General features: G+C 38.4%; 3 protein-coding genes across 11 annotated transcripts in view; all 3 read right to left on the bottom strand.

Moving 5' to 3' along the window:
- The window catches only part of LOC125257434 (sialoadhesin-like), a 103,283-nt gene that overhangs the window by 70,239 nt on the left and 11,730 nt on the right, over window positions 1-21,314 (bottom strand). The window lies entirely within an intron of this gene.
- Window positions 60-5,730, bottom strand: LOC125257427 (myelin-associated glycoprotein-like). 6 transcript variants are annotated; one of them, XM_048173742.1, is made up of 8 exons: window positions 5,580-5,730; window positions 4,439-4,590; window positions 3,885-4,280; window positions 3,413-3,730; window positions 3,028-3,291; window positions 2,824-2,914; window positions 2,182-2,233; window positions 1,340-1,955 (listed from the first exon to the last, which is right to left on the bottom strand). In XM_048173742.1, the coding sequence occupies exons 2-8, from the start codon at window positions 4,515-4,517 to the stop codon at window positions 1,758-1,760; spliced, it is 1,398 nt and encodes a 465-aa protein (XP_048029699.1). In that variant the 5' UTR covers window positions 4,518-4,590; window positions 5,580-5,730; the 3' UTR covers window positions 1,340-1,757. The 6 variants fall into 6 exon arrangements, with proteins under 6 accessions (XP_048029704.1, XP_048029703.1, XP_048029699.1 ...); XM_048173744.1 differs by having other exon boundaries at window positions 4,439-4,506; window positions 5,580-5,672; XM_048173743.1 differs by having other exon boundaries at window positions 4,439-4,550; window positions 5,580-5,647.
- Window positions 9,690-21,163, bottom strand: LOC125257428 (sialic acid-binding Ig-like lectin 12). 4 transcript variants are annotated; one of them, XM_048173749.1, is made up of 8 exons: window positions 20,772-21,163; window positions 20,521-20,583; window positions 20,029-20,394; window positions 19,067-19,384; window positions 18,696-18,959; window positions 18,462-18,543; window positions 18,242-18,293; window positions 17,461-18,063 (listed from the first exon to the last, which is right to left on the bottom strand). In XM_048173749.1, exons 2-8 carry the CDS (start codon window positions 20,573-20,575, stop codon window positions 17,845-17,847), a joined length of 1,356 nt encoding a protein of 451 aa, XP_048029706.1. In that variant the 5' UTR covers window positions 20,576-20,583; window positions 20,772-21,163; the 3' UTR covers window positions 17,461-17,844. The 4 variants fall into 4 exon arrangements, with proteins under 4 accessions (XP_048029709.1, XP_048029708.1, XP_048029706.1 ...); XM_048173752.1 differs by lacking the exons at window positions 17,461-18,063; window positions 18,242-18,293; window positions 18,462-18,543; window positions 18,696-18,959; window positions 20,772-21,163 and adding exons at window positions 9,690-10,146; window positions 10,287-10,338; window positions 10,407-10,494; window positions 10,619-10,885 and having other exon boundaries at window positions 20,521-20,668; XM_048173748.1 differs by lacking the exon at window positions 20,772-21,163 and having other exon boundaries at window positions 20,521-20,660.

Below are 21,314 nucleotides of genomic sequence, written 5' to 3'. Positions count from 1 at the left end.
AGACCCTCCTGAACCTCCCCAAGTATTTTTTTTGGGGGGGGGGCAAGTACCCGTGGGTGGGGTACATGTGGGCGTCACACATGTGGGTGGGGCTCAAGGACCACCATGGCAGCCCACGGCACCTGACCCTCCATGGCCGCCCATGGCACCTGACCCTCCATGGCCGCCCCCGGCACCTGACCCTCCATGTCTGCCCACGGCACCTGACCCGCCATGGCCGCCCACTGCACCTGACCTTGTTCTTTACATTTAGATTGTGTAAACTCACCTTCAGCTGTGAGCTGGATCTCTGCTGATGACTGTTTTCCATGTTTATTCTGTGCAGTGCAGAAGACCAATCCTGTATTATTATGAGTTACTACGAAACTAATCCTCTTTCCCCGAGCTATAGGCGTCTCATATCCACGTTTGTACCAAGTGTAGCTCATTTGATTTAATGGCACAGCTTTGCTTTTGCAGGTCAAAGTCACATTAGTGCCAACAGAGACTGAAGCAGATGGATCGATGGTGATGTGAGTTTCTGCACCTGACCCTCCATGGCCGCCCACGGCCCCTGACCCGCCATGGCCGCCCACGGCCCCAGACCTGCCATGGCCTACCAGACTCATGGACCCGTCCTGGAGACCTCCGGTCATGTCCGTCCCTCTCCCTGCACCGGCGTGAGGTCTCCTGGACACCCACCCCCCCTCCCCAGTGTTACATCTACGGCGCGAGGATGCGCCTACCGGGAGGGGGAGGTACTGTTACATATCCCGTGTCTCCCGGACTCCATTTCCCACAATCCTCCTGTTCTCCATACCTGCACTCACTTCCCTTGTCATCTCCCCATCATCACTGATCATCATCACCTGGACTCCCTCGTCAGCACTCCCTTTATATATGGACTCACTCCCTTCACTCCTTGTCTGTTATTGTGTATGTTAACTTGTGTTTGGATGTTGTCTCCTCGTTTTACCAATAAAACCCATTTTGCTTGTGGAAACCCGTTGAAGCCTCATCTCTACAACACCAGACCGTTACAGTTGTCACATGAGGCAATAGACCAGTACTTGTCAGATAGTCCTGAAGGTCCTTTAATGTTACTATAAGTCTCTTGGCAGCCTCCTTGATAACTTTTCATCTTGTTTTTACATCCATTTTCAACAGCTTCCCTGTTCTTCAGAATGTCATTGTGGTGCCCCATTGTCTCCACTTGTTGATGATGGCCTTCATTGTATACCGTGGTACATTTTGTACCCTCCTCCTGATTGGTACCTCTTCACAATGAGATCCTGCACATCCTTTGTAAGCTCAATGTGGGCTATGGCTTCAGCAATAAGGCCAAGAAAATTGTACAGAATCCAGAAAGAGTTGATTTTTATTAAGGGTTAATCAGCATAATTCAAATGAAAACTTTTTAGTAAGAGTTTGAATGTATTTGGTTAATTGCAAACAGTGTGCACATTAATGCATCTAAGTAATTTTAGGTTCATTTTTTCCTTAAACATTTTTCTTAAGAGTTTTTTTGAAGAAAATCTTACATTTATTACTTAGATTAATTTGTTCAAAAATCAAAAAAGAAAAAAATCTGCAATTTAAACAGGGGTGTGTTGACTTTTTATACCCATTGTAGGTCAATTCACACTGCACTGACAGACAGCGTCCAGCACAGATAATCAGCAGATTATAGTATATCACTTCAAACATTCCATGACCCGACAGATGCCAACAGGGGTAACTGCGTCTGTCGGTGCAGTGTGAATTGGCCTTAAGTGAGCCTACAAAACCTGAAATACTCTGTACTCTATTTCTGTGTATTCATCATGTTTGAAGTGTGTCTCTGTGATGCAGCAGTTCTTCTGCTTTGGGATGTCAGTGTTTTCGTAGTAGATGATCATTGTTTCATCATCAGAAATCTGTTCATTGATCGTGATGTTTCTGGCAGTGTTGACATAATCCACGTCTGTGATATTAACCTATGGCGCAGTAAAAACATGTTACAATCATGTTTTATGTGCAAAATATTTTCATATGTAATATCTTTCACATAATCAGCTGGATAAAAGAAAGAAATTAACTTTTAATAAATGAATGCTCATAAATATGGACAAGCTGATGAATGAATAAATAATAAATATCTAGAATAATGAACTTTTATTTGCATTCTGCACACAAAACTATACAAAACTAAACTAAATTTACCTGACCAGAAGGATCCTTCTCATTGTCACTGGGTTTATTGAATTTTTTTGTCCTAATAAAGAAAGAAGGTCAAAATGTTTTAGAGACATTTTTATTTTTGCAGTGGCCTAAATTAATACCACATAATTATGTTCAAACAGATCAAAATTGGCAATGACAGCAGAAATATGTTGCAAAACTATGTGGGATTCTTAATACATGTAAAAAGATCACCTCTCATATCTGATGAGCAGAAAAAAATCATGTTATTAAAATACCATATGTTTGATGGATATAAATCACATCTTCACATTTGCCTCAGTATTAACATTGAATATTACACTTGACACTGAACAAAATTTAAACATTTGGATGTAATTTTTCAGTGTACATGAATTCGGTATATTCTCACAAATGGAAACAATTCTCTATGTCCTGATAATTCCCTACATCCTGATGATGTATTAATACAATGTTCATAGTTTGTTTTATCACTATATGAAGTCAAACACTAGAAACTCAGTTTTTAACTGTGGCTGATGCTTAAACGCACACAAGCACAATGCTGAGTACTTCTTAAAACAGGATGTTTCAAAATGGCATCTATAAGAGGAATACAACTAATGTTTAATTCACAATGAAAGTGAATATAACTTATTTTACCTTGTACAAAAACCAAGAGCAGAGAGAGTGAGCACTGCCACAATTCCTCCCACACAACCAGCAATCAGAGGTACAGAAAGTCCATCTTGTCCTACAGCACATGAAACGCTTGTAATTGGACCAAAATGTTGTCTTTCAAATAATCTTCATTGCTTTATGTCTGTAAATGACCTTGTTCTTTACATTTAGATTGTGTAAACTCACCTTCAGCTGTGAGCTGGATCTCTGCTGATGACTGTTTTCCATGTTTATTCTGTGCAGTGCAGAAGACCAATCCTGTATTATTATGAGTTACTACGAAACTAATCCTCTTTCCCCGAGCTATAGGCGTCTCATATCCACGTTTGTACCAAGTGTAGCTCATTTGATTTAATGGCACAGCTTTGCTTTTGCAGGTCAAAGTCACATTAGTGCCAACAGAGACTGAAGCAGATGGATCGATGGTGATGTGAGTTTCTTTTGGAGGAACTTTGACAGAAACACAAGCAGAGTAAACTTAACATTAAGATCTGATCTTAAATAATAACATTGATCTATTAATTTCATTGCATCAAGTATTATGAACACAAAACTACTCCAAATCTCTTACACAGGACTCGTAGCATCACGGTGGTCTCCACAGTTGAGTCATTAGATGTTTTTCTTGGATATGTAGCAGTGCATGAGATGTTCCTTCTGTGATCCATGTATGAAGCTTTGAAGATCATGTGTGAAAACACTGACTGGGTTTTATCAGGTTTCTCCTGTAACTGTGTTGTAATGTGGGCAGATTCAGGGATGTTGGACCAGGATATTGTAGGAGGTTGTTTGGGGCAGGGGGCTTCAGCAGAGCAGCTCAGATTGACTGTTGTGTTCTCCATCACATAGCGTTGATCATTGGGTTTAAGTTCAGGAGGTTGTGGTGAATCTGTATAAAAAATGTAGAGACAACATATAGTTTTTAGTGGTTTGAGATTTTAGTGTTATGTACATGATATTTACATTTTTTTGTCTGAAGTGACTTACAGATGAAGAAAAACATTACAAAGCTGTATGTTAAAGACAGTGGAGATGACATTTACTTATGACACTGATGTTCACAGTCTTTCTTGAATCAGGTTGATTGGGGTTAAATGTTGCTCTGAACACATTTGGCTCCATTTCCAGTCTGAAGTAGTAGAGATCTGAATGATTCTTCATGATGTTATAGAAGACAGTTGTGCAGTTCCTCTCAGTGAGATTTCCAGTTATCTGTATGTCACTGAATCCTCTAATGATGTTTTTACTGCTATTAAAAGCTATGAAACTGTCACTATGATCAAACTGTTGTTTATTTTTCAGCCAGATCCCATTAATAAATTTTGTCTTTTTAAGTTTGTCCTCAAAATTGGAGATGGTGAATGTGCAAGGAATCTGCACACAAGAGCCTGTCAGAGCTGTTACTGTCTGTGGCATCACAGCAGAGTAGAGATCATCAGCTGGAACAAAAACACATTAATAAATCTTGTACACTGACAGATTAAATTATTTAAATGTCAACAGCACATTATAATCATATTTACGTTATGGTGCTTCTGGTAAATGAAGCCTAACCTTTTGATATTATTTACTTTTTCTTTTTTTTTAAAGGACTAACCTGAGTGAGTATGTTGTACAGCAATGATGATGATGGTGAAGAAAGTGATCTGAAGCATCTCTAGAGGTCTAATATACATTAGGTCAGAATCAGTGAAGAAATTTCCTGACTTCTGCACAATAACAGTTAATAGGACACACACTTTTTTCCAGCTGATTAAAGATAAAAAACATTAAAGTCAAAATTCATTTGATATTATAGTCTGAATCAACAATGTTATCATTCTCTGCTGTAGATGTTAGGCCTATTTAGTTGTTATTATTATAGTTATCATTATTGTTATGATTCCATGGGTTTTATACAGTATTTTTCCTTATCCTCCAATTTGTTTGACCAAGCATGTTTCAATAATGCTTATGCTGGCAGTGTTCAAAATTTGTGATAAAACATCAATACATGCCTGAATCCAATATTTATCTAACATTCTGATGATTTTTAGGTTCATTAATTTTTTTTTTTCCTGCTCAAAATAACCATTCAGCCGCTGAGGTGGGCACTCTTGTCTGTGAGTTTCTGAAGCACTGACAAGACGCTGTTCTTCTCATGTCTTAAATGTAATATATCATGTCTTAAATATATATATATGTCTATATCGCACACTCCTAAAAATAAAGGTTCTTTATTGGCATCCATGGTTTTGTAAAGATCCATGGAATCTTTCCATTGAACAAAAGGTTTGTTATAGTGGAAAAAGGTTCTTAGGATTATTAAAATATTCTTTACACCAACAAAACAAGGGTTATTTCACTGAATGCTTCTTCAATGGCACAAAAATAATTCTTCATATGGCATTTCCTCAAAAACCCATTTTTAGAACATTTATTTTTAAGAATGTAAATGCAATTGTGTGTTGTGTGTTTTTTAAAAGTACAATAAAAGCCTTTTTATAAGCCAAATTAATGTAGGGCTATTAATAATGTGCACATAAGCTGCAAGCTCAAAATTACTTGACAAGTTTTAAGCAAAGAACCTCAGCCGAGAAGGCAGTTATTACACTCTCATAAAAGCCTCAAGCCATTCCAATAAATAAAATCTCTTTTACTGTAGAATTAAGGCTAGGTGTGCAATAGCATGAAAGAAGTTTACTTCAGAGATTTACTTTATTGCAGATAACTTACAAGATAGAGAAACAAATTCTTACCACACAACAGAGCAGTCACTCACAAAAGCAGAAGATACTTTCCATTGCAACACATTGTAAATGCGTATTTGATGAGCATGTTATGAAGTAACACTGACTACACCCTCCAAGTTCATTCTAAATAAGGATAAAAATGCTTTGTGGACTGACATCAGTCATGAAATAAACATGAAATTGGTGCTCTTTCCCCATAGTTTATCAAATGACACCAAGACTTTAATGTAGTATTCAGTATGTTATTCCATTACATTAAAGGGATAGTTCACCAAAAAATGAAAATTTGACGCCTTTCCGAATCATGATTTGACACACTTATTCATTGTGCTCCGAAGCTTCCTGAAGCAGTGTTTTGAAATCGGCCATCACTATAGAAGTCGCTATTTTGTTGTGAACCACTGTACTCACATGAACTGATTTAAATATGTTTTTAGTACCTTTATGGATCTTTAGAGAGGAAATGTCATTGCTGGCTATGCAGGCCTCACGAAGCCATCGGATTTTAACTAAAATATCTTAATTTATGTTCCGAAGATTAACGAAGGCCTTACGGGTGTGGAACGGCATGAGGGTAAGTAATAAATTACAGAATTTTAATTTTTGGGTGAACTAATCCTTTAATAGACCGAACTCCGTAAACATCATACTAATAAACCATACCATACTATGTACAGCAAAGCAGATGACCCATAATATGAACGCAATTACACGTGTTTTCCTCCTGAAAACTGTTAAAGAAAAAGCTTAACGTCGCTTAATGTAGCCTAAGTGATATTAAAAGATATGCCACATTAAGCGTTTTCTTTATGGGAGGAAAATGCTTAATTAAACGTGTTGTGTTCGTATTATGGGCTCATCTGCTTTTCTGTATAGTATGCTTTATTAGTATGGTGTTTACTAAGTTTGATTAGTTAATAACACTGTCTTAGTAAATTAAGCCACGTTAAGCATTTTAGAACGTCCCATTATGCTGAGTTCTGCATGCACCTCATGGGAGGTATAGTCATTTATGCTGAAAAAAGAGGTGGATGCTAATCTCTGCAGGTAGCCTACAACATATTTTCTGCCAAATTATTTATCGCTATTAATGAACCCCACAAAGAATATTATATCGTTATTAAACAGTACTTGGAGGTGCATGCAATTCTTGGCATTGTATGCAAATTCTTGTTGACTCAATAATAAACTGCCATTTCAGAGTTGGATCTGTTTGTTTGTGTTTCATTTGAATATTAATATACCAATATGTAAACATTAACAACGGTTGACCAGTAGGGTGTTATAACGTCATCGGGTCTCGAATGAAACTGTCCAACTAAGTTTGCTAATCGTAAAAACTTGACATACCCTGAATTTATGAACTTACCTGGTTTTGTTAGTTGTTGAGCCTTTCTATTCTAAATGTTTATAACAAGGCTATGTCACAACCCGTCATATTTGAAAGCAATTTGATACTGTAAACATACTGTACAAGACATGAGATGTGTGACAGCTAGCTAGGTGTGTGACAATGAGGAAATGGCTAGCATCAATTACTTAGGCAGCGCGGACTCCACCGATTATATTAAGAAATTAACTCTCAGTAATGGTGAGACAGTTGCTTTCTGCCCCCAGTTGCGCGCACATCTCTGTGATGACTTTGCACAGAAACCCATCTATATGTAAATGAAAAATGTTTCCCCATTTTTCATGTTACCTGGACAGAGAAATTCACGTTTATTGTCAGTTTATTGACAACCCCCAGGGCTTTCGTGAAAACTACAGATTGAACTTCTGCATTTTTATATCCCTGCCCACAGACAGTTGGATCATCAGAGGTTATTAACAGAACAGTTATTGTAAGGGTAGGTTTAATCCTTAAAATTGTATTGTACTTTGTCTACTCTTAAACAGCATTATGGTAAAAATGGAATACTATGGCAGCAGCTTTCTTACACGACAACATTGTTTTGCTTCAGAAGGAACTGACAGAATGGCAGTTTCTTTCCGTTGTATCCCTCTGTTTGGCATAAAAAACTGTGTTTGTAGTCATCTAGTATGAAATGTTGACTACAAACAGAGGTTTTTCAGATTTTCTGTCAAGGCGTTCTCTCCATATTTTTGATTATTTGCAGCCTTTAGCCGCTGCTTACAATGTGCTGGATCCTTCACTGGAAACATCATGTTCATCATGTAGCAAAGTGTAAGGGATTTAATTACTGCATGCCGTTTAAAGATGTAGGCCTAACTCATGTCACTCACAAAACATTTACAATCGTCTCCAACAAATAGCCATTGTGGTTGGTTTGGAGAAGTTTCAACACTAAAAAACCCACAAACATGCAACACTTTAAAAAAAAAAAAAAAAAAAAAAATACAATATATTTTCCCTTATATTTTGATGGTTTAACTGAACTTGTAGGGTCATAAAAAACAAATATCCCCTCTGGACATATGAGGATCATAATCTCAAATCATGAAATAAATAAAAATTGTGAATTTATATACAACTTTATAAATAAAATGTCAGCTAAAACATGTCATACAAATAAAAATAAATGAATTACCCTTTGTTCATTTAACAGTATGTGACAGAATAATTTCATAACTCGATGACAAGGCAACATTAGTAATTTCCAAACAGTTGTCAGTCATTTTTTCCCATTGAACAAAATAACTGAATCACCAGTGTAGTTTTAGTGATATTTTTGGCTTTGTTGAGGTCTGGAAAAAGGAACTGAACCTTTCTTTAAATACATCAGAGTTTTTAATAAGAAAGAAAACCCATATTGTTTACATCAGTTTTTTGTATGTTCCTCAAGAAATCGAATTAAAGATTGAGCAGCACTAGCACAGTCAGTAAAATGTGGATGACAAACATAATTCTTCTTTAAGTACAGTTTTGTCCACCAGGAAGAGAGTTGAGATGTGTAACATGCAGAAGTTTTAATTAAATAAACCGACAATGAACTGAATAAACTTAGGAGTATAAGTGCACAAGACAGTGATAAACTAAGCTAACATAATCAGTAACCAAGGAAACAAACAAGAATATAGGGCCTGTCCAAATACCCACACTTACAGTCTTGGACATTTGAGAGCATGTGTATGCGACTGGAGGTAAGTGTGCAAGACTGTCCCAGGTCTAAAAAAATGCCAAAGCACAGTACACTTAACGCACACTAAATTCACACTATTCACACCGCTTCAGAGCGCCCTTTGAGGCTAAACGTATCCCGTTATTCATCATGTTCAGAAACTTACGTGCCCTGATTTCACATTTTTAGGAAAACTTTCCAGTTATATGTTACATATAATTTGTTAGTAATGCATAAAAAGTTGCACTTTTTTTTTGGTGAAAATGAAGCACCATCATGCAGTGATTAAGTGTGTCCCATTGAGTAAACAAAAACCTTAAAACACTCAGTCTTCACGCAGTCTTCATGCCCACTTGAACACTTTGGCCAAACTCTGGTGTAAACCATAAGTGTATTTGGACAGGCCCATTTTTGAGTGGATTATTGCTTTATTATTATGGTGGTACTCATTTAAAATGAGGTTAAACTGGTAATCAATGACCATTGAATTCATGAAGATATGAATTGAGAATAAAAATGGGAAGAGATGGAAAATGACAAGTCACAAAGCCAAAAATAAAACTTTCTGAAGGAGTAATCTAAACATATGACTGAACAAAGGTAAAGGATGTGATACAATACTGAATAAATCAGGAAATAAGGTTGCAATAAGGTTCCTCTTGGTAACATCAGTTAACTGCATTATTTAATGTGGACTAATATGAAAATACTTCGCTAACACTTTACAATAAGGTTCATTAGTTAACATTGGTTACCTACATTAGTTAACATGAACTAATAATGAACTGCACTTATACAGCATTTATTAATCTTTGTTAATGTTAATTTAAACACTTACTAATACATTATTAAAATCTTGTTAACATTAGTTAATGCACTGTGAACTAACATGAACAAACGAACAACTATTTTCATGAACTAACATTAACAAAAATTAATAAATATAGTAACAAATGTATTGCTCATGGTTAGTTCATGTTTTTTAATACATTAACTAATGTTTAATAATGAACCTTAATGTAAAGTGTTACCAAATCTTAGTTTATGTTAATTTCACCTTTTAATAATACAATATTAAAATCAAAAGTTGTATCTGTTAATGTTATTTAATGGACCTGAACTAATATGGTCTAACAATGAATGTATTGAACGAAATGTAAAGATTAATAATTAAAGCCTATCTTGATCATTGTTAGTTAACTAATCTTAACTAATGGGATCTTATTGTAAAATGTTGCTTGTTTTCTAACCAGATACAAAAGACACAGTTGTTATATTGTTTACAACACATCTGTATATTATCCAAGCAGATGACATTTTCTGTTAAATCATATGTTTATGATTCTGATGTAGAGTAATAGTGGACTGTATTTGGCATTTCAAATCGTGCAGTTGGTGGAAAAGTCAATCGCTTCATATGGATCATGTGATTCTCATTTCAGCATCTGTTATTACTTTCTTTTCATGAAAACATTTTCATAAATGCAGCCAATCTGTGTATGACAAATGACGAAGAAAAAAAATATTATTTACTCTAACATTTTTACATTTTATGTGAATATCTACTTATGATGTTTCTCGTTAGTAATGGCAATAACCTGTCTTTTAGTCCTCTAAAAAAGAATAGAATTACCTGATCAGTTTCCTTAACATTGGATTCGCTGGATGCTTTTTCCTTTTGCACCCTGTATCGACAGGAAATTTATAAATCACAAACATTAACATTTGTGGAACATCATTAGTCTTTGCATACCTTCTTAAAAGTGTTGCCAGAAGAAATAACAACAGTAAAGCTGAAATTCCTCCTACACAGCCTGCGATCAAAGGCACCGATAATTCTACTGGGTGGCAGATAAAAACAGAAATAAACAGATGTTGGTGTTCATTAGATTATATACAATATGAGACAAGGTCAAGTCATAATACTGAATCTTTGATTATGTCAGATTTATAAATTATACTCACCTGCCACAATCAGCTGGATTTCTTCTGACATCTGAATACCATGTTCATTCTTTGCTATGCAGAAGTACCGGCCTCCACTCCTCCTATTTACAGTAAAGGTCAGTTGTTCTCCAAAATCCAGCTGATTCTCCACATTTCCACATTTGTGCCAGAAGAAGACCATGTTATTTGATGGATTGGCTTTGCTTTTGCAGGTCAAAGTCACATTAGTGCCAACAGAGACTGAAGCAGATGGATCGATGGTGATGTGAGTTTCTTTTGGAGGAACTTGAGGGCAAAATAGAAACATTTTTAGATAAACTAGATGTTATGATATTACACATCTGAACATAATAATGCTAATGAAAGAGCAAAACTACTCCAAATCTCGTACACAGGACTTGTAGCGTCACGGTGGTCTCCACAGTTGAGTCATTAGATGTATTTCTTGGATATGTAGCAGTGCAGGAGATGTTCCTTCTGTGATCCATATATGAAGCTTTGAAGGTCATGTGTGAAAACACTGACTGGGTTTTATCAGGTTTCTCCTGTAACTGTGTTGTAATGTGGGCAGATTCAGGGATGTTGGACCAGGATATTGTAGGAGGTTGTTTGGGGCAGGGGGCTTCAGCAGAGCAGCTCAGATTGACTGTTGTTTCCTCCATCACTTCTTTCAGATCAGTGGGTTTAAGGATGAGAGGTTGTGGTGAATCTACAGGGCAAAGTGTACACAGTATAAAATACTATTAACTTATAATGACTACATACATACTACAAAAAGACAAAAAAATAAATAAATAAATAAAAAATAAACAGAGAGGATATAATCAATTTTTTTTTTTCCTTTTCCAAATCCTTGAATAAACCTTGAGTAGAACATATTTTAAAAGCATAAAAGCATAAGCATTCTTTGACTGAATGGAGTCAGAGTGTGTGGTCATCATACACTACTTGATTTTCTGTTAAATTTGTCAACTCAAACCTGCAAACTGGCTCTGACTTTTGGCAATTAGTGTTGACTCATCCAGACTGTAAATCCAGACTGTGTTTTGTGTTTGTGAAATGTATTTTATGAATATAAAATTTTGTTTTGTGCATGCACAAGAATTGCTTTTTGTGAATATATTTTGATGCATGTGTGCATCATCGTTTGCATGAATTATTAAAGTCACCATGGAAACAAAATTGACAATTTTTTATTATTATTATTATTGAATACTGCAGTGCTTATTATAATTGATTTATCTGTGCATATCATTATTATTTTAAAAAATCATGTTCCCTCACAATCTTTAATTAAAATAACTTCCCCTCCCACTTGCAGTGACATCTCTTTTTTGATGGCGTGTTTACTGATGGCGGAATCAACCTGTCACTCACATGACATCAATGCAATAGCAAACTACAATCATCAATTCTCCATTGACAAAATCAAATCCCACCCTACATTTTTTTCTTGTTCGAGAAGCCATTTTACTCAGATATCATCGCTTTTTGGGTAGAAACCTCATATCTCCAAAAACACTACTTTTCAGGAAATGGGAAAAACACTTTTTTTTTTTTTTTTTCTTTATATAATTAAACACTGCGATGTCAAAGTTGATATTGTGGCTTTATACTATATGGTCAGACGCATGTGTCATTGTATCATTATATTATTAACATTTTACCAAAATCAAGCTCAAATGGAGTTACCAGTGAATTTCAGAGATGTTTGGACATACATCTTTAGTCTCACATAGCCAGACCTTCAGACTGACAGCAGAAGGTCTGGACATCCTGGATGTCCCTATAACAACAGACCAGCATGCATCTAATAAATTATTCATTCAAGAATGTTGTGCAAGTTTAATGCAACAATGGAGCTACCAACTTCACATACTTTTAAATATCCACTGTTTAGTTGACCATTTTAAGCTGTCATTGTCTCAGTAAACTTGACTGCTTTCTACTTCCACTAGAGGGTTTGGCATCATGACGGCTTTGTTTTCAGGTGGCCCATTAAAGAATGCAACACGCACGTCTCCTGGAAATCCTGTAGAATTCAACCAGACTATTCTGATTCTAGACTAAGAAAGGTGTCAGGATACACAGTTCATCGCAGTTTGTTGCGGATGGGGTTGCAGACCAGTCAGAGTGCCCATGTTGATCCCTGTCCGATGCCGAAAGTGCCAACAGTGGGCACGTGAGCATCAGAACTGGACCACCAAGCAATGGAAGAAGGTGGCCTGGTCTGATAATTCACGTTTTCTTTTATATCATGTGGATGGGCGGGTGCGTCGCTTACATGGAGAACACATGGCACCAGAATGCACCTACCAAAGCATTTTTGCAGACCACGTACACCCTTTCATGGAAATGTTATTGCCTGGTGGCTGTGGCCTCTTTCAGCAGGATAATGCGCCCTGCCACAAAGCAAAAATGGTTCAGGAATGGTTTCAGCTTTGTTTAAAAATAAAATGCCATTACCATCGTTTTTTTTCTGAAGACAGTAATTCCTTTTAGAGATGCATTCATATAACCCTTCACCCCTAATTCAATATTTATATTTTCTTCCTATATTTCGAGCATCGTGAACAGTGAGCTGCTCTGCCTGCTACAGAATTTTCTCCTCTTTGCGTCCGTCTTCAGCGTCTCTGGCCTCTTGTTTACGGCCGTTTACAGACTCGGACATGATCTGGGATATTTACCTTTATCACTGTCCCAGTAGCTCCCGAAAATAACAGAAAAATAAATACAAAAATACAGTACAAAGACTGGAGAAATGTAATGTATTTTTGCACTCATATTTCTGTTGTTTTCGCGAGCTACTGGAACAGTGATAAAGATCGACCGGTCGATCGCGATCGACGGGTTGGCGACCACTGCTTTAGAATAATGGTCCGTAATTAATTGGTAACTATATATGACAAATGAGTAGCTCTACATTAACACTTCAGCTACTACCATTAACTAATATGGAAACAAGATGAACTAACCAGCAAATGTAGGACTTTTCGTCAGTTCCTAGTTATTCTTGAAGTTTGTCTTTAACCTTAACATGGTCATAAAATGCATCTGTCAGGATACACAGACGAGAGAGATGGTAAGTATAGTTCAAGGCAAGCTTTATTCAACACAGCAGAATGGACATGGAGATGGATGAACAGGTTTGTATTGATGATGCAGCAGGAGGATAACAGACAGGTAAGTTGCCACAAACACGTTTTCAGTCACTGATGAATATATAACAAACACTTTCCTTTCTTTCCTTGCAGGATGAACACACAGTACTTGGAAGAGGACACTGAACTGGAGACTGGAGAACAGGAGATGAGGAGACAAACAGCAGGTAAGGACTCTTCAAGTAAGTAACAATTTGGGAGAAACATGAACAGTGAAAGAAGAAGGGAAAAGAGCTTGAGGTAAGCAGTTTTAAGTTTTAGCGCCATGTCGCTTTGATTTCATATCGCATTTTTATTGGCTGGTCAGTAGACCTAGGTGGTAGCAGCAAACACACTGTGCGTTGATCATGCTGAACTTCTGACACTGTCAGAAAACTATTGTAGGCTATCTTTGGTTGCAAGACCAGGAAAACAGTCGTCACTGTACAACATAGGACCACCGATTAAGAGCAACGATCACAGAAATCGCCACGATTGTTTCACAATGGCATTCTTTCGTCTGGGACAGCCAAAAGACAAGACTAGACAAAAGGTGTGGTGCAGTCAGTGATGGGTGACAGCTGGTGGTGATCAGTAATTAGATGGTGATCGTGACTGGGTAATTGCTGACAGTAAGCAGGTGGGAAAAAGGAGGGATGATGGGAAATGTAGCATGGAGGAGGTGTCAGAGCTGATGACCGTGATAGCAACATAATTACTCTCTTCAAGAACCACTAGTGATCTGGACCATTATTTTAAAGTAGCTATATATATATATATATATATATATATATATATATATATATATATATACAATAGTTCTGTCTGGTTCTCGAATCTGATTGGCTGATAGCGATATTTCAGTGATAACAGCACTCCTACTGCCTTTTCACCGTTTATATCACTCGAAGGCGAATCTCAAGAATCGCCTGTGGTGGGGGGCTATCTGGATGTGAAAGTATGCGTCTTTCAGGTCCAGTGAGAAGAACCAGTCCTCGGGGCTGATCTGCGCGAGGATCTGCTTCAACATTAGCATTCTGAACTTCCGTCTCATGAGGGAGAGGTTTAGAAGCCTGAGATCTTAGATGGGTCTGAGACCGCCATCTTTCTTTGGGACAACAAAGTAGCGGCTGTAGAAGCCCGACTCGCTTTCTGCTGGGGGAACAATTTCTATGGCTCCCTTCTGTAGCAGAGACGTCACTTCTGCACGGAGGACATGCGCGTCATCCGTTTTGACTGAAGCGGTGACCACACCGCTGAAGCGCGGGGGCCTTCGGGCGAACTGCAGAGAGTAGCCGCGGGATATGGTCCCGATGACCCACTGTGACACTCCTGGGATGGCTTGCCAGGCCTCGACCCGTGTGACCAGGGGCTGAATAGCGTCGGGTGACAGACTGCTGTGCAGGGGTCTTTGCACCATCGTTACAGGATGAGGAAATTTGCTCTCTTTTTGGGAATTTAAAAATATTGGGTTCGCCATTAAAACGGCGGTTTGTGTGGGCGCAACCTCTGTGGGCCCAGGGCACGTAACCCGATGATTCCCAACGCCCGGAACTAAGCGGGGTTGCGGGGAATGCATGCGAGAGAGCTTTTGGGGTGGTCCAACCGTGGCGAGACTTAACCCCATCCTCTTTCTTCCTTCTTGATCAGGAAGACGCCGGAGGCGTCGGGTCCAGCACTATCCTAGGCCGGGGACCCTGGCGTCTCGGGAGCACAGAACGCTTCGCAGGGCGGGCTCGCTGGCGCTGCTCCTTAGGTGGCGCTGCTTGAGATGCGGAAGGGGCGGGTTTGCTCTGGAGCTGGGTCGGCGCAGGTTTGGATCGATTTGCAGCGGATGAAGAGCTGGAGCGCTTCGACAAGAAATGTTGCATTGCTTGGGACGATTTCTGCGCAGCGGAGAAGCGCTCGGTGAACCCTTCCACAGCTGGCCCGAAGAGACCTGAGGGTGAGACAGGGGCGTCCAGGAAGGCCATCTTGTCTGCATCCTTAATCTCTGTGAGATTGAGCCAGAGATGGCGCTCTAACACAACCAAGTTGGCCATGGACCTTCCTATGGCCTGGGCCGTGGTCTTCGTGGCGCGCAGGGCCAGGTCAGTGGCGCTGCGTAGGTCACGGAAGGCCGGCGCGTCGATTCCAGACTCGTCCAGAGTACGGAGGAGTTTGGCCTGGAAGACCTGAAGGATGGCCATCGTGTGGAGCGCTGATGCAGCTTGTACAAGCATATACAAGCATGGCGCGGCATTTAAAACAACGCCACCGCCGTTAAAACGGCGCTTGGGTGGGCTCTTTTAGAGCGGTATAGACCGCGGAAGAAGCTCTTAGCAGCAGCGGAGAATCCGCTTGAAGGCGCTTTAAAAGCTTGCCGGATGGCAGCAGGAGACTCGCTGAGAGCGAAACCGGAAGCTTGCGGCGGGCGGTTGAGAGCGGCGCTCTGGGCGGCAGTCTGCGGCGGCGCCGGCGGGAGCAGGCGGCGGTCTTCAGCTGTCCTCTGCGAAGCCTCTTCTACGGCGGAGAGAGAGCTCGTTCCAGCGGTGAAGGCGATCAGCAGGAATCCAGCGTAGCGTAGTCGTCGCTGAAGGAGAGAGAACTGAATCCCATGGCGAAACGCCGGCTTATATAGCCATAAGCCACGCCCGTTTTGGCGGGCTTGTTGGCGCGCTGTTTCGCCATAGGCTCGCGCGACTACACCGCGCCGTCATTGGTTCAAAGAGTTTCATTCCTTTGAGCCAATAGATGTACAATTACACTGCGGCTTTTGAAAAAGGCTTCAGCGAGGAGGAAAAAGGAGCTTTTCCCCATATGCAGTATGAGTGAGAGTATCGAAAGGGAACAGCTTCATCTCGGCCAGTACCTCGGGGATTTGCTGCTGGCTCTTATAGTGGTTAAACATAATTCAATTTGAGTACATAGAATGGGCAATCTTTGGTCTTATTAATCTATTATTTGTTCCAGAGCAAGTCGAATTGTGCTATATTAAATTTGATAATAATAAACGTTACATTACTTCCTTATATAGCATATTGGCTACAACTAGACGGGACATATCAGACTCTTCTCCGCTCTTCAAATACGTAAAACATTAAACTTTATAAACATATGGTTTTTTGAGTAAAGAAAACGCTTTTCAAACGTCAGATCTTTATTTACCTTTGCATTGCACAGAGGAGATGTCCAAACTGCGTGCCCACTTCATTCAGGAGGTGAGGCAGATTAATGAGGCTTGATTGACAGTTTGCGGATCCAATGGAGTTAGGAGGTTTTGTCACAAGCTCTTTAAAATCCTTTTCATTCGTTAAATATTTGTAAAACCCACATACCAGCGTAAATGGTGACCTATTTTTTTTTTTTAATAACTAGTGCTTTATGTTTGACTGAACTGTACAATTGTGCTTATTTGTTGTTCAATAAATTTTATAGAAATATGTCCATTAAGTAATATGGGTTGAGTGAACATTACATTAATACGCCATTAGATGGCGGCAACACTTTACAGGAGAATGAGTCAGTGAAGCACAAGAGACTTTTAAATTGAAAGGAACTTTTGCAAAAGGAAGTTGTTTTAGCTCTGTGGTGTAATGAATGTTATAGAAAATTCCCAAAGCTGTAAAAAAGGACAAATACAAAGATCGCACAGCTACGAGTGTGATATTGCTCATATATATATATATATATATAAATAAAATACATACATACAGTATACACACACTTGCTCTGTACCAAAAAACAAAGAGTTTAATATTTGCTCACCTGTGACTAAAACATAAGCCTGCACTATAGGGTTAGAATGATAATCAGATGTTTGAATTGCCATTTAGGGAGGAACGAATGAAGAAAAACTGGAACAGTGAAGTATCAGGACCAAAAAAAATAATAATTATAATAAAATAAATCAGGTTTAGAATTACAGATTACTTAAGATTTTTAAACATTTAAACACCTGACTGGAAGACTTTGGAATCACAATGTAAAAAAAACAAAAACAAAGAATGAATGTGATGTACAGTCATAGCTAAATAAAAAAAATAAAGTTGTTAAGTGTTTTATTTCTATACTGGATGACAATACATTTACACAGTTCACTCAAGCCATTTATTCTAATGTAAACTAATCCTGGTTCATCTCCTTCTCTGGGCCTCTGACCTCAGTATATATCGTCTCTTGTCCTGAGCTCTTCACTGTGGTGCTTTTGGTTTGTGGAGTGGAGAAGTCAATCTCTCCATAGTGGACTATATCATTCTCATCCTTTGGCATCTCCAGCTCTTCACCCGACACAAAAGCACCATTAGCAAAAATGGAGCTGATCTGCACTTGTTTATCGTGACCCTGAAGAGCAAACATTATAAAAATACAGTTTATGTAGATCCACTGTTCTCGTTTTTTTGTTTCTGTACATAATACACTATTACAGTAAATGCTTGGTATTGTATTGACATCTGCTTATTATGGCACTTCCTATTTGAAATGGCAGTAACATGATCTACTAAAAGAATGTAAAACATACCTGATCTGAGATGTCGGTTTCCCTAATAGTGGATGCCTTTACTCTTTGCACTCTTTATTAATAAAAAAAAAGCAGAAATCCTTATAATACACAATGGACCACCATATTGTTCACACCAGATTTTATATATGTTTTAAAGTGAAATGACATAGGTCTGAATTCATTTATTCTGAAGTCCAGTTGCTCTATTCCATACAATTCACCATCTAACTGTGCTTACCTGAGGAAAAGTGTTATCAGAAGAAATATCAACAGAAATGCTGAAACTCCTACTACACAGCCAATGATCAAAGATAGTGATTCTAATGGAGCAGAGCCAGATTGAAAAAAAAAAAAAAAAGGTTGGTCAGTATGCTGTGCAGATAATTTAAAAATAAAATTCAATCATAAAACTGGAGCTGCCTATAATGATCATCAGATTATGTTTAGTATCTGTTCATAGAAATAAACTCACCTGCCACAATTAGCTGGATCTCTTCTGACTTCTGAATACCATGTTTATTCTTTGCTGTGCAGAAGTACCAGCCTCCATTCTTCCTATTTACAGTAAAGGTCAATTGTTCTCCAAAATCCAGCTGGTTCTCATATCCACGTTTGTACCAGGTGTAGTTCATGTCATTTGATGGATTGGCTTTGCTTTTGCAGGTCAAAGTCACATTAGTGCCAACAGAGACTGAATCAGATGGAACGATGGTGATGCGAGTTTCTTTTGGAGGAACTTTAAGGCAAAAATAGAAACATCTTTAGATGAACTAGATGTTATAATATTACACATATGAACATAATAATGCTAATGAAAGAACAAAACTACTCCAAATCTCTTACACAGGACTCGTAGCATCACGGTGGTCTCCACAGTTGTGTCATTAGATGTTTTTCTTGGATATGTAGCAGTGCAGGAGATGTTCCTTCTGTGATCCATGTATGAAGCTTTGAAGGTCATGCGTGAAAACACTGACTGAGTTTTATCCGGTTTCTCCTTTAACTGTGTTGTAATGTTGGCAGATTCAGGGATGTAAGTCCAGGATATTGTAGGAGGTTGTTTGGGGCAGGGGGCTTCAGCAGAGCAGCTCAGATTGACTGTCGTTTCCTCCATCACTTCTTTCCGATCAGTGGGTTTAAGGGTGGGAGGTTGCGGTGAATCTACAGGGCAAATTGTATAAAATACTGTTAAGGACTTTTCTCCGAAAAGTCTTTAGTTTTATCATATTTATAATAGATACATACAATGTACTGAGTCATTCCAAAAACAGCAGAGAGTGATGAGCACGCGCAGGTTTTGCGTAGAGATTGTCTGCAAGCTATTAATGGTCAGCTAAACAAATGTATTTAGCAATACACCATCGCATTTGTCGCGAACTTTGCCTCTGTGGCTCCCTCCGATCGCCACCAGAGGGCTCCCTCACCTGAGTAACCATTTATGGACTGCATTTCCCATAACCCCATACCTGCGCTGATTACACACACACACACCTGATACCCATAACCAAGACTATTTAAGCAGATGCAAAGTCTTGTTTTGCCCCGGCTGACACTACTGAGCGTTTTCCCTGTTTTCTGTATTCCTGTGTATGACCTTGGACTGTTTATTGCCCTCGTGTTTGTTTGCTGCCTGCCCTGTGATTTACCTGCCTGTCTACTGGATTACTCTGCCCATGAGGATTATGCTGGTGTTACCATGGTAAGCCCCTTATACATATTGTAGCTTTAATTTATTTTTAATTATAAAACTATTTAGGATTAATCATGTCAAAAATGTCACAACACCTACAGACAGACCCACTTACCTGAGACAGAAATGTAGATTGGGTTGTCACTATATGTGTAGTTCCAAACCGATGGCTTTGTTTCCACCCTGAAGTAGTAATTGTCTGAATGATTCTTCATCACATCATAGAAAACAGTGGTACATTCACGCTGACTAAGATTTCCAAGTATCTCTATATTATTAAATCCTCTGATTATGTTTGTTTTGCCATTAAAAACCAAATTCTTTGAAATTTTAAAATCATGGTTCTTCTTCATCCAGAAGCCAAATAATCTTTCTGTGCTCTTCAAACTGATCTCTGACACATTAAATCTACAAGGTATCTGCACACAAGAGCCGCTCAGTGCCATTATTCTTCTGGGCAGTTCAGCATTATATTGAGGTTCTGAAAACAAAGTAACATAAAAATACAAAGACACTTTATAATCTCTTGTTTCACATAATTAGTGTAATACAAAAGCTTTTTAATAATTTTCATTTTAGTTATAGATCATCATATGAATTGTCTCACTTGATTCCAGTTCATAGGAGAAGAACAGAAAAACCATGAAACGAAAGACAGACATCTCAAGTGCTGTAGGTACAAACATGAAAACATTAGTTTCCAATCTACAAAGAGACTTCACATGGATGCCACACTTTTTTATTTTCTTTTAACTTTAAAGAAGTTATATTTTCTGAATTATATTTTAATGTGAATATTTTTGCATTGATAAAGTTTGAAATGTGCTCAAAGAGACAATAAAATGACAGAAGCCTCACCTGCTACAGCAGTCTGTTATTCATTCAGAGTAAAACAGAAGTCCAGCGCAATTTCTTCACAGAACTGTGGATTTCTATGAACCTGACTACTAGTTTCCAGGAGTCCCAATGTGTACTTTCAACAGGTGAAGCATTAACATTACCACATTAAAATGAACCAAATGCCCAAGTCTGTAAAATATGCACATAAACTATCAAATGATCTTTTACAATATTTAAATCCTTTCTGTACTTCACTAGAATATCATGCAAAAGTTGTTTTAAACACAACAGTCTGTTGTACTTCCTCATGCAAACCTGTTTATCTCTGTTAAAAACAAAGAGTCTTTAGTACTGAGTTAATGAATATTAATACTAGCATATTGTGGTTAGTCTGGGTAGGTAACAAAAAGGTTATAGGTTTTACCTATTATGCCCCCTTTTACAAGATGTAAAATAAGTCTCTGATGTCCCCAGAGTGTGTATGTGAAATTTTAGCTCAAAATACCAAACATATATATTTTTTTAGCTTGTTGAAATTGCTACGTTTGGGTATGAGGAAAA

Source organism: Megalobrama amblycephala, linkage group LG22 (genome assembly GCF_018812025.1).
Source record: "Megalobrama amblycephala isolate DHTTF-2021 linkage group LG22, ASM1881202v1, whole genome shotgun sequence".
Lineage (NCBI taxonomy): Eukaryota > Metazoa > Chordata > Actinopteri > Cypriniformes > Xenocyprididae > Megalobrama > Megalobrama amblycephala.
This window is presented reverse-complemented; position numbering and strand designations above follow the sequence as displayed.

Excerpts from the sequence above, each read along its gene's own strand:
- LOC125257427 (XM_048173742.1), bottom strand. The coding sequence starts at position 4,517 with ATGTATATTAGACCTCTAGAGATGCTTCAGATCACTTTCTTCACCATC. Across the intron at positions 2,915-3,027 it reads GATCCAGCTCACAGCTGAAG|GACAAGATGGACTTTCTGTA; the intron begins GTGAGTTTACAC and ends CATGTGCTGTAG. Across the intron at positions 1,956-2,181 it reads AGAAGGATCCTTCTGGTCAG|GTTAATATCACAGACGTGGA; the intron begins GTAAATTTAGTT and ends ACTGCGCCATAG.
- LOC125257428 (XM_048173748.1), bottom strand. The coding sequence starts at position 20,599 with ATGTTTGTACCTACAGCACTTGAGATGTCTGTCTTTCGTTTCATGGTT. Across the intron at positions 18,544-18,695 it reads GATCCAGCTAATTGTGGCAG|AATCACTATCTTTGATCATT; the intron begins GTGAGTTTATTT and ends CTGCTCCATTAG. Across the intron at positions 18,294-18,461 it reads CTGATAACACTTTTCCTCAG|AGTGCAAAGAGTAAAGGCAT; the intron begins GTAAGCACAGTT and ends TTATTAATAAAG.